The 16,992-nt window shown below is 44.8% G+C and overlaps 1 protein-coding gene across 1 annotated transcript in view; it reads left to right on the top strand.

Moving 5' to 3' along the window:
- The first annotated feature begins 56 nt into the window (after positions 1 to 56).
- The window catches only part of LEPROTL1 (leptin receptor overlapping transcript like 1), a 22,788-nt gene continuing 5,852 nt past the window's right edge, over positions 57 to 16,992 (top strand). Inside the window, exons 1-2 of the mRNA XM_072625524.1 lie at positions 57 to 180; positions 16,547 to 16,622. Coding sequence (XP_072481625.1) covers positions 165 to 180; positions 16,547 to 16,622 — 92 coding nt within the window. The 5' untranslated portion in view covers positions 57 to 164. The remainder of the gene's footprint in view (positions 181 to 16,546; positions 16,623 to 16,992) is intronic.

Raw genomic sequence — 16,992 nt, 5'->3', positions numbered from 1 at the left:
AGGAGAGGACGGGCACGAGGCGGGGCGCGCCTCGCTGACGTCAGCACGTCCCCCCCCGCCCTGCTCCCACCCGACCGGCGGAAGTGCTGTGTCGGGCACTTCCGCTTGTTGTCTGGCTCCTTGTGCGGTGACTGCGTGGAGGCTCTCGGGGCGTCGGCGCCGCCATGGCCGGCATCAAAGGTGAGGGGGCCGGCGAGCGGCTCTGCGGGGTGGGCGGCGGAGGGGCTGCGGGCTGCGGGCGGGCCTCCGACCCGGCCTCATTTCACTCCCTCCCCCCTGCCTGATGTCGCTTCCCGGCCCCCCTCCCGTTCCCCCCCCCCCCCCGCCTCAGGTCACTCCCCCCGCTGACGTGTCTGCCCCCCTCCTCTCTTCTCCCTAAAGGAGATGACCTTCGTAAAGCGCTTGGCACGCTGCCCGGCACACAGCAGGCGCCTACTCAGTGCCTGCCCCCTCCCCCATCCCCGCTGCTGCCGCTCCTGGACGGAAACTGAGGCTGAGCGGGGGGGCGGCCCCCCGGTGTGGGGCGGCCCTTCGCCCCTTCCGCCCAGATCGGGCTGACCTCGCTCCGTCTGCCCCGGCCCGGCCCGACCTGGGGGTCTGGGGCAGTGACTCAGCCCGGGCCGGGGCAGAAGCAGGCGCGCGCGTGAGTGTCAAGCGTGTGTGTGGTGTCTGTCTGTGTGTGTGTGTGTGTCTGTGTCTGTGTGTCTGTGTGTGGTGTCTGTCTGTGTGTGTCTGTGTGGAGTCTGTCTGTGTCTGTGTGTGGTGTCCGTGTGTGTGTCTGTGTCTGTCTGTGTGTGTGTCTGTGTGGTGTCTGTGTGTCTGTGTGGAGTCTGTCTGTGTCTGTGTGTGGTGTCTGTCTGTGTGTGTGTGTGTGTCTGTGTCTGTGTGTCTGTGTGTGGTGTCTGTCTGTGTGTGTCTGTGTGGAGTCTGTCTGTGTCTGTGTGTGGTGTCTGTGTGTGTGTGTGTCTGTGTGGAGTCTGTGTCTGTGTGTGGTGTCTGTCTGTGTGTGTGTCTGTGTGGTGTCATTGTGTCTGTATGTCTGTGTCTGTGTGGAGTCTGTCTGTGTCTGTGTGTGGTGTCCGTGTGTGTGTCTGTGTCTGTGTGTCTGTGTGTGGTGTCTGTCTGTGTCTGTGTGTGTCTGTGTGGAGTCTGTCTGTGTCTGTGTGTGGTGTCCGTGTGTGTGTCTGTGTCTGTCTGTGTGTCTGTCTGTGTGTGTGTGTCTGTGTGGTGTCTGTGTGTCTGTGTGTGGTGTCTGTCTGTGTGTGGTGTCCGTGTGCGTGTGTCTGTGTCTATGTCTATGTGAGTGTGGTGTCTGTGTGTGGTGTCCATGTGTGTGTATCTGTGTGTCAGTGTGTGTGTGGTGTCTGTGTGTGTGTCTGTGTCTGTGTGTGTCTGTCTGTGTGTGTATCATGTGTGTGTGTGGTGTCTGTGTGTCTGTATGTCTGTCTGTGTGTGGTGTCTGTGTGTGTGTGGTGTCTGTGTGTCTGTATGTCTGTCTGTGTGTCTGTCTGTGTGTCTGTGTGTGGTGTCTGTCTGCGTGTGCGTCTGTGTCTGTGTGGTGTCTGTGTGTGTGTGTGTCTGTGTCTGTCTCTGTGAGAATGGGGTGATCAGGGATAGCGCCCACCGCTCAGGGTTGTGTGAGGACCAGAAGAGCCAAAGTTACTAAACACCTTTCAGACAGACCTTCTAGATACTTGCAGTTGTCTCTATAAGAAGGCAGTGATTTTGCGCCTAGTCTGATGTCCACTTTGGAGAAGTAAACAAAGTACCCCCAGTGGTCTGGTGCTCATGTACTCAGTCCGTCCTCTCTGCTAGCGTGTGGCTCTTCTGTTTCAGCCCTAGTCTCGGTGGAGGCTTGGGAAGGAGTCCAGTCACATCTACATGTAGCAGCATTGGATTGTGGTGAGACGTTGTTAGTGTGTTACTGTAGCAAGGAAACGTGTGAATGTTGGCTCAGCGTCAGCCAAGTTACCCATCCCAGCCTTAACTTAAACTACAATTCTGACAAACCTTTTTGACATTTTCACAGTTACCTGTTATTTATCCAGTGAAATTGAGACCTTGTGTTTAGATAAGTGAATTGTTTCCATTTTACTCTTGAATTTGCTCCCATTCGAACCATTTTCCATGGAACTGTTGCTTACTGGATAACATGCTTCTCTGACTTCTTAAGCAGTATACCAAGCAGAAGCGAACCTCATTGTACTTACTGAAAGCTGTCATTAGCAATACTGGTTATTGTACTGTACTAGATTACGCTGGTACTCATGAGTTTTAAAAAAGAGAGATTTCTATTGGCATCCTTTCTCCCTATTTTGAATTTGACTTAAAGCAAACATGTCATTCTCCAAAGAACAACAGAAAAGCCTAGCCAGAACTGTGGTCTTGGGTTCAATTGAACAAGGTGGTGGAGAGGGTTAGGGTTAGCTGTTTGTGTCTCCTCCTGAGCCTCTATCCATATGCTGACTTAGCTCCAGACTGCCTCACTTTTTGAGTCTGGGGTCTGCTGTATCTGGTTTTTTCCTGGCCAGCTCTCATATGTTAGTCAACAAGCATTAAGGGACCGCTGCTACAAACATGAGTCAGCCCCTGCCCTTCACAAGCTTCCCAGGAATGATATGCCATGCTCCCAGACCAGGGAGTTCAAGGGTGGCGAAGGGGCTATCAGGACGAAGCCTCCCTGGGCGAATCGGGAAAGGCCTCCAAAGAAGGTGCCCTTTGAGTTTGGCCTGGAAGGAAGCAATAGGGAGGGATTCCAGAAAGGGAAGGGAAAGAGGAAGACGAGGCAGGCAGAGGGACAACCCACTAAGTTATGGAGTCAGGGAGATGGGACGAAACTGCTTGGGTCAGTTTAATAACCCTGACACACCCTCACTTTCACACTCGTGAACTTTGAGATGAGACCTATGCTTTCTAGATTCTATTTTTTTACTTTTGTAAAGTCACATGATGTGAGAAATATCTTTGGAGTTATTCTCAAAATTGTGTAACTCAGAAATACCTACAAGTTGGCTGTACAGCAGATTGTGTAGGGAAGGGCGGGAGCCCAGTGCCGGTCGCTGTCTGATCAGCCCCAAAAGACAGTCTGGGAAGCTTGGCCTTTGTGCTAAGAAGCCTCTTCAGAGCAGTGACGTGGTCAGACCAGTGCTTTAGGATTGTCCCTTGGCTGCCATGGGCAGGATAGACTAAAGAGAAGGGGGCATAGGCCCTAGGAACCTGTAACAGATGGCGCAGGAGAGAGCCCATGAGGGTGTGTGGTGGTTATGGTTGGAGCAGTGGCAGGGAGGAAGGGGAGAGATGCTGGGGAGGTAGAATTGGAGACTTTGCAGTTCTTGGCTCTGGGCAGCTGAGTGAAGAGTCGGGAGTGGCCCCTCAGTTATCAGCCTAGGAAAGTTAGGAAGAAGGGTGAAGGGTAGGTTTGGGTGAAAGACTAATGACATGGAGTTTGAGAAGCCTGCAGGATACGAAGCTGGATGTGGTAAGCAGGCAGCTGATAGTGGAGGGATGACAGCTGGACGTGTTCATTTGGGAGTTCTCTGAGTAAAGGTTACATAGAAAACAGGAGAGGTGCCATAGGATTGGAGAAGGGCAGATGTCCTGATTTTCCTCAAACAAGGAGGAGAGTGGAGTCTGCAAAGGGTGCCAGTGAGCTGGATGCCATTTCTGGAGCAATTCTAAGGCAGATCATTAAAGAGATGGTCAGTGACCGTCTGGAAATGGAAATTGTGATCATAGAGAGCCTCCATCAAGAACAGGCTGTTCCATACTAGCTTCATTTCCTATTCTGATAGGATTACCAGACTAGTCAATGAGGGGGACAGTGTGGGTAAAGTTTATATTTAGCAAAGCTTCAGTCACGTCCAACCCTTCGTGACCCTATTGGAAGTTTTCTTGACAAAGATACCAGAACCTCTGTCATTTTCTTCTCTAGCTCATTTTACAGGTGAGAAAACTGAGGCAAACAGAATAAAGTGACTTGCCCAGGGTGACCCGGGTAGTATGGTCTGAGGCCAGATTTGAATTCAGAAGAGTTCCTGACTCTGGGCCTGGCACTACCACTGCACCACCTAACTGCCTATTTGACAAAATTTGTTCTTGTCTGTCTTCTGCCAGCCAGGTGGAGAGGATGAAGCTCATTGGATTAGATCGTCAAACAGTTAAGCAGAGTCAGAACTCTTTGATTGTTTGATTGACTAGACTCCTGGTGTCACCATTTCAGGTGGAGTGGCCCAGGCCTCTGTGCTTGGCCCAGGGGTGCTTATTGTTTTCATCAATGGCTTGGATAAATGCAGACATGGGGCACTCCTCAGACTTGTAGGTGACAGAGAGGGACAACTGACAGAGTAGATGACAGGGCCAGGATTCAAAAAGAAGAGTCAAGCTAGAGCAGTGGCTTGAATCTCACAAGACAAAGTTCAGTAGGAATAAATCCAAAAAATCAATTTCACAAGTATAAAGTGGAGGCCACTGTGCTAAGTGTCTGTGGGGTTTGGGGTTTGTTTTTAAGTCTTTGCCCTCTAGTAGTTTACATTCTGATAAGGGACAGCGACCCATCTAGGGGAGTGATGATCTGCCTAGGAGAGGGTGTTGTTTTCTGGAGAAATTGGAGGGCAGGATGCATGGTGAGCAGAGGCCAGGGGAGATGAAGTGGTCTGGGTGGATGATTGGATGGGATGGAAGACTGGATCATGGCCATGGTGTGGGAGGCCAGGCAGGAGATATATTGGGCCATGTTGTTCATGCTAAGGGTTAGACAATAATTTGAAAAGATCTGGGGGTTTTAGTGGGTTGAGAGCTGAATGAGTCAGCACTGGGATGTGGCAATCAAAAAAAAGCTCATTCTATCAGGCTGCATTGAAAGGCCGTTTGCAAGCAGGAGGAGGCTGGAGTCCCACTGTACTGTGCTCTCATCAGATGTCATCAGAGATCCGTGCTCTCTGAGCACTGGTAAATTGGAAAGTGTCTGCGGAAGAGTCTATGTCATGTGAAGATCATATGAAGAAACAGAGTATGCTTGCCCGGCAGGGGGGAATACCCACTTTGTGCCAAGCACTGTTATTTTCTTTAATCCTCATAACAACCCTCCAAGATCGGTGCTGTTATTTCCTTTTTACACTTGAAGAAACTGAGACAGCCAGATGTTAAATGACTTTCCAAAGGTCACACCAGCTGGTAAATATCTGAACTTAGGTCTTCCTGGCTCCTGGCCCAGCACTCCATCTCTGGCCCCACCTACCCTAGAGAAGAAACCACTGAAGTTGTCGTGATATCTGCGTTCTGATGTTGGAAGCTCTGTGGTGTGGAGGGGAGATTAGGATTATCGTATGGGAACAGTGAATTAAAAGCAAATTGAAGCCTGACCTGAGATCAGGAAAACCTTGCTCCTAATTTGAATTGTCCCAGAGGAGAATGAGCTACTCTGAAGGTGTTAGTGCCAATTCCTTTCATAGGTTAACCTAGATGGCCCCTGCTGTCCCTCCATAGCTCAAGTTCTAGGATTCTGGGAATCCCTGAGAACAGATGAGATCACAGGAGAGTGGAGAGAGAACAGGGAGGAAGGGACGCAGGACACCTCCAATTTCTAGCAGCCTATAGGGAACAGGACTTGAGTTGTGCAGGGTCAGTGTGGCAGCTGGAAGAGAGCCACTCCCAGAACAGCACCCTGAAATGCAAGAGGAGGATGTCTTGAAGCTGAGGCCCTCTCAGCACCAGCCGAGCCTCAAGAGAAGTCAAGTCAAGACGCAAGCTCTTAACCATCAGCATTTGCTGCTGTCACCTGTTGGCTCTTACTGGCTGCCTCTTCTAGTGTAGGACACGATTTGCTGTGACTTGGAAAGCTAGATGATGAAATTTCAGTGCAGTTCAACAGGCCAGGCCTTCTTATGCACTTCCTGGTTTGGGTCCAGGCCTAGAAGATGAGAATTCTGGGAGTTCTGGAAGCCTCCTTGGTTTGCCCAAGAGCTTTGGGGGCATTTAGACTTTGTGACCAGTGGGCTTCCCTTCAGGTTTTTAACTGTCTTGGACATTGATGCTTGCTTGATAACTAACTCCTGGTTAAATAAGCTGTTAACCCTCTGCTCCTATTGGAGTAGAACCTGAAAGACCTCAGTTACCAGAGGAATGAATGGGAGACATGCTTCCGAGTCCTAACTCCCGACACAGAGGCCTATGTGTGACATGGAGCAGGTCAGAGGACTTTGAGTTTGCTTTCCATCTGTCCCACTTCCAGGGCAGTGCTGCCTCACTACTGGGAGGAAAACGCTTTGTACACATTCCAGTGCTCTCTAAATGTGAATTATTAAGAGGTCACAGGGACTTGTCAGATGTCAGAGCCAGAAGACACATTCAACACCATCTAGTCCAGTTCCTTCTTTTTACAGTTTGTTGAGGCGGGGGACTTATGACAAGAGAAAGAAACAACCAGTGACTAGTCGTGAGGCGCTAGCCAAGGGACACGAGGAAGGCCCGCAGAATGATGGCTCACCTGTGGCAGTGGACAGGAGTGAGCCTACAGACCATCACAGCTGGGTCCCTGTGGCATTCGTGAAAGTTATCCCAGATCCATCTACTGGAGAAGCTCATGGAGTACTGAGTTCTGTATCTCTGGTGCCACACTCCCATGGCACACTGAGCCAGAAGAGCTTCATGAGAGCTCCATTTTCCAGAGGGCCCAGAGGGATGGTAAAAACCAGAAATGAGAGATCTCACAGCCAGCTCTGGCTCCCAAAGCCAGTACCCTTCCCAGCTGTTCTCCACTCTGGGTGTAGTACAGCCAGCAGCTGCCAGTTCTGGGAGGAAGGCAAGAGCCCTGCTGCTCCACCTAAAGGCCAGTGTCTGTGAGGAGTACGACTCATTCAGCATGTGTGTTTATTGTTCAGTGCAGCCAGTTATGGAGATGAATTGTGATGTCATTCAGCCTGATGTAAGCCCACACACACGCCCACACCCCATTTCAGGGTGATTTGGCTCCATAATAAACTTTACTTCATTCCCATGAAGCCCAGTTTCTCCAGCTCCCTTGCCCCTGGCTCTCCCTTCATAAACCTTCCAGAGGTGGAGGTGGTCAGCTCTCTCCAGCTGCAAGGAGTCCTAGGTAAGCTGAGCCATTGGAAGCATTATCAGTTGTCATCATTGTGTATAAGGGAAAGGGAGAGCAAATGAGGTGGCCGGGACCAGGCTCAGCTCACCTCTGTGCTGTAACCCCTGCGCTGTCAAGGACCCTGGAGGGGAACTAAGAGATTCTTTTTTAAGCCACATTTCTTAAAGTGTCTCCCTAGATGCCAAGGCCTCCGTGGCTTGGTGTTGGAGGCAGGAGCCTGGCTGGCTTCAAGCTGAGCCCGCTCGGCCCCTCCAAGCCTTAGCTTCCTCCTTAATCACACAGAGAAACAAAGAACTTGTGCTATCTGCTTGGCCTAGTTCTTGTTGGGAGGAGATTTTGTAAAGCTTGCCTGGAGGCCAGGAGCTGTCTTTGTCTTTGTGCCCTGGGTGCCTAGCTTGGTGCCTGGTATGGAGTAGGCAGATGCTTGGTGAATTGAATGTTAAAGAAGTTAATTTATTATGCATGTATAGATTATGTACAAAACTAGTTTTAAGTCCTTAGTTCAGTTTCCTCCTTAGAATAATGGACTGCAGTGAGGAGAAATGCTCAGAATGCTATCCACCCCTGACGCAGAATGAGACACATTTCTGGACGTGGCCCAATGGAGGAATTTGGTTTTTCTGTCTATACCTATTTCTTATGTGGATTTTGTTTTTCTTTTCTAATTTTTAGTGGAGGTAGGAAGATGGGAGGAAGAAACATGCTTTATAATTTAAAAAAGTAAAATTTGATTTTAAAACTGTTCTTCGTAGCCCTCAATCCAAGGATGACCCTGCTAGGGTCCCCTTGCTCCAGTTAGGTCAAGGGAAGAAAGTTAGAGTCCATGCACACACCAAAATATTTAGGACAGGAAACTGGAAACAGGAGGGGGACAGCCTTGAAAATAACATGTTGGATTTGTGTGCCTGAAGAGAGAAGAAACAGGTACTTGTGACAGAGAATGAAGAAACCAGACGAATGCCTGGTAACTGGAGCCCAGTAATTGTAATGCAGCTGAGCAAACTGTGGTCCGGCATTGTAATGAAATATTATTATACTAGGAGAAAGTGAAAAGGAACAATTAACTGCAGTTTAGCAAGTTGTGGAGACTGAGGCACAGTGAAGTGAACAGAACCAGGAAAACAGCCTAAACCATGATGACAACAATATTGGGGTGGGGGGTGGGGAATGAAGATGAACTCTGAACTTCCAGTGACCAAGCTTGTCTCAGGAAAAGAGAGTACACCTCTCCTGCTTTTGTTAGAAAGCCGAGGGCCTGTGGAGGTAGAACATTGTGTGACTTTACTGGCAAACTCAGCTGATATTTTGTCAAATTGCTTTTTTTCTTCTCTTTTTAGATTCTTTGTTACAAGGTACACGTTGCTATGGGGCAGCTAGGTGGTGCAGTGGATAGAGCACCAGTGCAGGAGTCAGGAGGACCTGAGTTCAAATCTCACCTCAGACACTTGACACTTACTAGCTGTGTGACCTTGGGCAAGTCACTTAACCCCAACTGCCTCATCCTGGGTCATCTCCAGTCATCCTGATGAATATCTGGTTAATGGGTTCAGATGGCTCTGGAGGAGAAGTGAGGCTGGTGACCAGCACAGCCCTCCCTCACTCAAAACAAAGTCAAGTGCAACTCATGTCATTATTTCTCTAATGGTATGGTCTTCATTGGCAACAAAGGACAAACACACACACACATGTTGGTATATAGTTGGGGGTGGGGGGTACATTTGGAAATGAAGATAATGTATAGGAGATGTTGGTGAGAATTGAGACCCCAGGATTATCTTGGACTCCAGAACATGGAATGAAAAGTGTTAGTGCTGGCAGGGAATTTGGAGACCATTCAGGCCACTCCCTTCATTTCACACAGTCACAAACTTTGCAACCCAGGGGTCAAACAGCTTGTAAGGTTACATGGAAATGCACAGCCAGTAGTAGATCATGTACCTTGGTTCCTTTCTGTCCATTCATTCCATACTTAATCCCTTTGCAAATTTGGAGATGTTGATATTTCAGCCTCTGAATTCCTACTTTAAGTAACCCCATGTTGGGGTTCTCACAGGCTCCAAGCTCTGGCAGGCTTTGCCAAGCTCAACAGACTTTGAGGATGGCACATGACAAAGCAGCCTGACCCCCAGAAAGGCTCATGGTTTTTGTTGAGGTTGCCTGATTTTTGTAAGCCGTGGGTGGCAACATTTACTTTCAGCTTCCTTAGTGAGGGTGGCCAAGTGATAAAAAAAGAGACATGAGTAGAGAGAGCATCCAGATGGATGGAGTCAGGCACTCAAAGCAGTTTTTTCCGAACCATTTTCATTAGTGATATTATGAAGCTTGTTTAGCTGGCCAAGGCTTGTGTCACCACTCCTGTGGCACATCAGCAAGCGTTTGCTTTACATGTAAAAGGTGAATGATACAGGACACTTTTGGGGAAGGGGAATTCCTCAGCAGTGAGAATAATGTGGTGATGCTGAAATTCAAATTCAGTGGCAGTGATAAGGATGCAGACTATGCAGTAAAATTTGTCTAGCGTGGTATTGGATTTAGAAATAAAACTTCAAGGTATGGAATTGAGGAAGCCTGGAAAGACAAGTTTCCTGTGAAAATGATTTGAAGGAAGGAGGAGATGAAACTCAGCATGAGTTAATTGCGTTACATGGCAGGCTGGCAACACTGCTAATGGTCTTGAGCTGTACGGACAGAGGCCTAATATCCAGAACAACGTCTCCCATCATCAGACACCCCTTCTGGAGAGTTGAGTTTGGTTTACCCACTCCATTTTAAGAACATTGACAAGCTGGAGGGTGGCCAGCAATTAGTTGGAGAGAGTCCTTAAAAGTGTTCTATCCAAGGATAAGTGAAAGGAACTAGGAAGGTTGAGTCTGCACAAAAGAACGTATATAAGGAATGGATTCAAATTTATAAGAACAAGAGCCATTCCCCAATAGAAAAATGGTCACAGGATATAAGCAGGCAGTTTTCAGAGGAAGGAATCCAAGCTACCAGCAACCATATGAAAACAAAACCCTCCAAATCCCCAGTAACTAGAGATGTGCAGATTCGGGCAATTCTGAAATCACATCTCGTTCCCACTTGATTGGCAAAGTGACAAAAAAGCAACATGACAGTTGTTGGAAAGGCTGCATGTTGGTGGAGCTGGGAATTGGTCCAGCTGCTCTAGAAAACTACTTGGAAAGATGCCCCCAAAGTCACTAAACTCTACACATTGCCTTTGATGCAGAGATGCCACTACTGAGAGGTCAAAGGGAGAGGAGAAGGACCCAGTTACAGGGACATCTTTTTCTTTTCCTGAAGCAGGGAGATTAAGTGATTTGCCCAGAATCAGACAGCTAGCAGGTGTCAAGTGTCTGGGACCAAAGGTCCTCCCGGCTCCAGGACCGGTGCCCTATCCACTGTGTCACCTACAATGACGTCTCTAACGGCTCTTTTTGTAGTGCCAAAAAGCAGGACACTCAGGGTGCCCATCAGGTCGGGAACGGGAGGACAATTTATGCCTTGGGAATGTAATGGAGTACTTGAGTATGGTAGCATGACAGAAAGATCAATTGCAGAGAGACCTTCGAAGATTTGTATGAGCTGGTATAGAGTGAGGTAAGCAGAAGGAGGAAAGGAATAAGCATTTCTTAAGCATCTACACAATTTACAAATAGTCTCTCATCAACATGATAGCTGCCATCTCCTGTGGTTAATGACTGCCTTGACTCCAAGGGCACAAGTGGGGACCACGGGTGGGAGTTACGGAGAGATTTCAGCCTGGACAAAGAACTAACAGCTCCGTAATTGGGATGATGCTGCCTTGCTTAGCAGAAGGTCTTTGCCCTTTCACTGTTCTGTTATCACATTGTAAAGAAGATTCCAAATTAATTAATGTAAGAACTTTAAAGTTACAGGATAATAAAATAACTCCACATAAATTAGCATTTCTATTAACAAAATTTAGCAAGAAGAAAGTAATTCTAGCTACAAAATATATAGACTAGTTGGGGATTTACTTACCAAGACACACACAGGAGTTATATAAAACCACAAATCATTATGAAAATAAAGGTAGGCCTAAGTAGAGAAATATTAATTTTCCATTTACTAAAACAGACTTGGGAACAATATAAAATATTACAAAACACTTCATGGAAATAAAGACACTTAGAATTATTAATCATAAGTGGGTCAGACCAATAGAATAAAAAAAACACTATCTAAATTTACTTATTCAGTGTCATATCAGTGAAACTATTAAAGGATTCTGAGAGCTAGAAAAAATAATGGTGAAATTCATTTGGGGGGACAGAAAGGCCAAGCATCTCAAGGGATTTTTTTTAAGTGTGAAGGAAAAGAGTCTAATAATACCACATCTCAAACTGTAATACGAAACATTAATCATAAGAAATATGTATACAACATGTGGAAGTAAACAAAAAATATTGTAGGGTTTGATAAACCAAGAAATCCCGACTCCTGGGGTAAGGACTCATTCAGCAAAGACTGCTGGGAAAGTAGAAAGCTGTTTGGCGAGTATTAGATTTCGACCTGCCACTTACATACTTCAGGTGGATGCTGCACAGTTACATTAATAGCTAGCATTTACGAAGTACTTGAACACTTGCCAAGTGCTTTGTAAGTATCTTGTTTTCCTCATAATATCCCCAGAAAGTAGGTGCTGTTATTGTAAATGTGCAGATAAGGAAACTGAGGCAAACAGGTTAAGTGACTTATCCAAGGTCACACAGCTTATAAGCATCTGGAGCTGGATCTTTAATTTCCTATCTCCAGGCCTAGTGTACCACCACAACCTACCTATCTTGTATAGAACTTAGATATAAAAGGTTACATTGTAAACGAAATATTGACAAAGGGAAAACTTCCTTTCAAATCTATAAGATATTTCATAATCAAATAAGATGATCACAGAGGAAGAAATAGAAAATATTGATTACATAAAATTTATAATGAAAATCTTAGTTACATAAAAGTTTTTGCACAAAGCCATTTTAAAGTTAGAAAGGTGGCTGGGAAAAAAGTCTTTGGACCCAGTTTCCCTAATAAAGATTCATTTCCTTTATGTAAAGAACTGATACAACTTTTTAAAAGAGCCACTGCCTAATAAACTAGTGATCAAAGGATGTAAACAAGCAGTTTTCAAAGGAAGAAATCCAAGCTGTTTATAGCCATGTGAAAAAATGCTCCCAGTCGCTAATAATTAAGGAAATGCAAATTAAAGTAATGCCTAGACCCTGCTTCACACCCATTAGATTGTTAAAAATAAAGATGTCCTAAAAAGCAAAGTGGCAGTTGTTGAGAGGGGCACACTGCCACATTGCCACTCTGTTGGGAGAGCTGTGTGGTTATGGAAAGTATTTTGGAGCCACAGGCCCAGAGTCATCAGACTTTGAGCCAGGTAGAGAGAGCACAGGAAAAAGGAAGAGACCCCATGGATACGAAAACATTTCAGGTGGTAAAGACCTGGGAACTGAGGACGCCCATCCCTTGGGGAACGAGCGACTAAGTTATGCCACGTGAATGTAATGTCATACTACGTCATATAAAAAATGGCAGAAAGGCTGGCAAAGAAACCTGGGGACACGCAACAGATGCAGAGTGAAGGGAACAGAACCAGCACAGTTGTGCAGTCACATCATACAGTCAACAGCTTTAGAACTTTTAAAACAATCATGTTTTATTTTTTCTTTCTGACTAATGTGGTGACTAACCATGATTGCAGAGGCCCAATGGAGCCTGCTGCCCACCTCCTGACAGAGACTTAATGATTCATGGTGCAGAATAAAAGGCATACGTTATTTGGCCATGGTCAGTATAAGAAAACAAGAATTTCCCTTAAACCCTACACATTGTTTACCAGGGTTTTCTTTTTTCTTTTCTCTTTTTCTATTTAGTGAAGAGAAAATCCCTGTTAATTGGAAAAAGTAAATTTAAAGAATGTTTAAATTAAAAAATAATGATTCAGATTGGACCCCAGGACCTTTGATTTTGTGTAATTTAGGATCAAGAGGAGCTTGCTTTTAACACTGTATACATAGCTTTCTTTTACTGTTTCTTGCCTGGCATGATTGGATGTTGGACTTTAGGGAAAAAAATTTTCTTGTAATTAAACTAGCCTTGTATGTGGAAACTTCAGATGATGAGGAATTGGAACCCCTGCTTTGTGGCATCGCTTCCTTGGGAAAGAAAATGAGATACAGTATTTTATTTCTGGGAAGAGACTCATTAAACTGCAGCTAACCCTTACTCAGACAAATGGACTCCTAAATCAGATAGGACACATTCTTTATTAAATAACCAGGAAATCTTTTAAAGGTCATTGTGGGTTTGTAGATCATTCCATGGGAGGAACACTGATTAGAGTTAGGAGAACTGGTTTGTTTTTTGTCTCACCTTGAACACTAATTTGATTCCTAACCTTTGGGGCAAATATTTTAACCTGTTTGTTGTGTTTCATTGGCCGCCCTTTGGGAATGTTTTCCTTCTTGGTAGATAAGATGCCATGTAAGTTCAAGGTGATGTTATAGTGAGAGTGAAAATAAATGCCATGTGAGTGGGTATTTGTTTTCAAAATATTTTATTTTTTGCTGATTACATGTAAGACAATGTAACATTTGTTTCGTATTACAGTTTGAGATGTGGTATTATTAGACTCTTTTCCTTCACTCTTAAAAAAAATCCCTTGAGATGCTTGGCCTTTCTGTCCCCCCAAATGAATTTCACCATTATTTTTTCTAGCTCTCAGAATCCTTTAATAGTTTCACTGATATGACACTGAATAAGTAAATTTAGATAGTATTTTTTTTATTATATTGGTCTGACCCACTTATGATAAATTAATAATTCTCTAAGTGTTTTTATTTCCACGAAGTGTTTTGTAATATTTTATATTGTTCCCAAGTCTGTTTTAGTAAATGGAAAATTAATATTTCTCTACTTAGGCCTACCTTTATTTTCATAATGATTTGTGGTTTTATATAACTCCTGTGTGTGTCTTGGTAAGTAAATCCCCAACTAGTCTATATATTTTGTAGCTAGAATTACTTTCTTCTTGCTAAATTTTGTTAATAAACAGAAATGCCAATTATGTGGAATTATTTTATTATCCTATAACTTTAAAGTTCTTACATTCATTAATTTGGAATCTTCTTTACAATGTGATAAAATTCTCTCCTTCCTCCTCCCCCCTCAATGAGAAGGCAGGTAATTTGATATAGATTATGCATGTGTAGTCATGCAAAACATTTCCATATTAGTCATGTTATGAAAGAAAATACAGACCCCTTCCCCTCTAAAAAAAAGAAAAAAGAAAAAGAAAGTTTTTTTAAAAAATGCCTCTATCAGCATTCACCCTTCATCAGTTCTTTCTCTGGAGCTGGATGGCATTTTTTAGAAGTCCATCAGAATTGTCATGGATCATTATATTACTGAAAATAGCTAAGTCATTCATAGTTGATCATCTTATAATGTGACTGTTACTGTATACAACTGTTACTGTATACAGTTACTGTTACTGTATACTGTTACTGTATACAGTGTTCTTCTAGTTTTGCTCACTTCACTTTTCATCCTGAAACCATCCTGCTTATCATTTCTTATAGCACAATAGTATTCCATCCAAATCATATACCACATGTTCAGCCTTTCCCCAGTTGATGAGCATTCCCTCAATTTCCAATTCTTTGCTACCACGAAAAGAGCTGCTATCATTATTTTTTGTAGAAATAGACATTTCCTCTTTCTTTGAGCTCTTTGAGGTACAGGCCTAGTAGTGCAGTTGCTGGGTGAAAGATTATACATAGTTTTGTAACCTTTGGGGCATAGTTCCAGTTGCTCTCCAGAATGGTTTAACCAGTTCACAACTCCACCAACAGTACATTAGTGTCCCAGTTTTCCCACATCCCCTCCAGCATCTGTTATTTTCCTTTTTCTGTCACATTAGACAATCTGATAGGTGTGAGGTGGTACCTTAGAGTTTAATTGGCATTTTGTTTTACGGCCCTTTATGAGTACTCATGAGAAAATCCTTATTTGGATTGTCAAATATCAATAACAAATTCTTAAGATAAAACCTTAAGGGACAGCAAAGTGGCACAGTAGATAGAGGGCTGGACTTGGAGTCAGGAAGACCTGAGTTCAAATCCAGCCTCAGAAACTTTCTAGCTGTGTAACCTTTGGCAAATCACTTACCCTTAATTTGCCACTGGAGAAGGAAATGGCCAACCACTCCAGTATCTTGGCCAAGAAAATCCCAAGGACACGGGATCAGAAAGAGTCAGAGGGGACTGAAATGACTGAACAAGAAGATAAAATCTTCATGATGCAGATCTTTCTTTTCCTGAGAAGGGGAAGGGGAGGAAATGTTAAGTCAAAAGCTTTTTATCATCAGTGTCCCAAATTGTTAACATCTTTAATCTGATAAATATGTTAAATATGGTATCATCCGTGGCAGTATTTGAGCATGTCTCTGTTGTCTACATGCAACTGGCCTAGTAGTTTTTAGATAGTTTTTTCCCCCTAGACTTAGCTGGACAAATTTCTAAGAAGATAAATAGATCTACTCCCCCTGGCTATTGCGCTTACATGGCTGTCAGTTATACTGCCCCACCCATATCCAATCTAGGGCAAGGCCTGTCGATTTCACCTTTGCAATATGCCCCCTTCTCTCCTCCATCCCTGCCCCCACCATGGTCCAGACCCTTAGCACTTCATGCCTGAATTATTGCAATGGCTGCTGGGAAGGGGCCAGGGGGCAGCCTGGCTCATGTCTCCCCTCACATCTGGTCCACCCGCCATTCAGCCACCAAAATGACCTTCCTAAAGCTCAGGTCTGACCATGTCGTCCCCGTCCTACACAGTAACCTCCAGTGGCTCCATGTTGTCTCTAGGTTCAAATACAAAATGCTTTGTTTGGCATCCAGAGTCGCTTCATGGCCTGGTCCCCTCCTCCCTTTGCAGTCCTCTCACACTCCCCATTCCATCCGGTGACACTGGCCTCCTGGCAAGCTTTAAGTGATGCTGTTATACTTTAAGAAATGTGCTGATGCTCAGTATTATCCACAAGTACTGACTGGGAAGGCAGGACACTTTCTCCCTGGAGATACTCATTAACTCCCCTTTTGTCTTCAGGTGGTACAGTCTGGTGGTTTGGAGATGCATTTCCAACCACCATTGGCCATCACATGACATACTCTATTAAAGAAATTAAAAGTCTTCTTGAGCTGCATGTGCTATTACACATATAAAAGCCATTGGAAGGAGACATTCAGTTTCACATGTGGCTTGATTTTAATGCCCCTCACCTTTTGAAGAAAACAATTTATTATTTACAGGGTTACAGACTACACCTTTCATAATACAGTCAGCCGTGTGATAGTGCTGTTGAAGTTGCCATTCAATGTAGTGAGTGAACTTTTCAGTTTTGTGTGTTTCTCCTTACAGCTCTGATCAGTTTGTCCTTCGGAGGAGCAATTGGGCTCATGTTTTTGATGCTCGGATGTGCCCTTCCATTATACAAGTACGTATGAACGTTTTCTTTTTGGTCGTGTTAAGGTTGCCTTTAAAAAGTGTTTTAGTGATCTCAGAAGGAGTCACCACCAAATCCTTCTGTCCCCTGTCAGCGTGGGGACCAGAGGCCCTGCTTTTCTGTTCCATCCTTTGTGCTGATCCAAATAATGATGGCTGTAAAAACAAAGCTACCAAACTGAGTTGAGTCCCAGTGTCAGAGCAAGCCTCCCATATTGATCATTTGTTCCAGCCCCCACCAGACCAGGAATCTCTTTTGATAGAGACAGATAAGGTATTTATTAAACACAGTGTGCCAAGCACTACAAATGCAGAGACAAGCAAAAAGCATGGATCTGTCTGTCTTTCACAACATGACTTAT

Source organism: Notamacropus eugenii, chromosome 7 (genome assembly GCF_028372415.1).
Source record: "Notamacropus eugenii isolate mMacEug1 chromosome 7, mMacEug1.pri_v2, whole genome shotgun sequence".
Classification (NCBI taxonomy): Eukaryota; Metazoa; Chordata; class Mammalia; order Diprotodontia; family Macropodidae; genus Notamacropus; species Notamacropus eugenii.
Note: the sequence above shows the minus strand (reverse complement) of the source record. Positions and strands in the feature narration are given on the sequence as shown.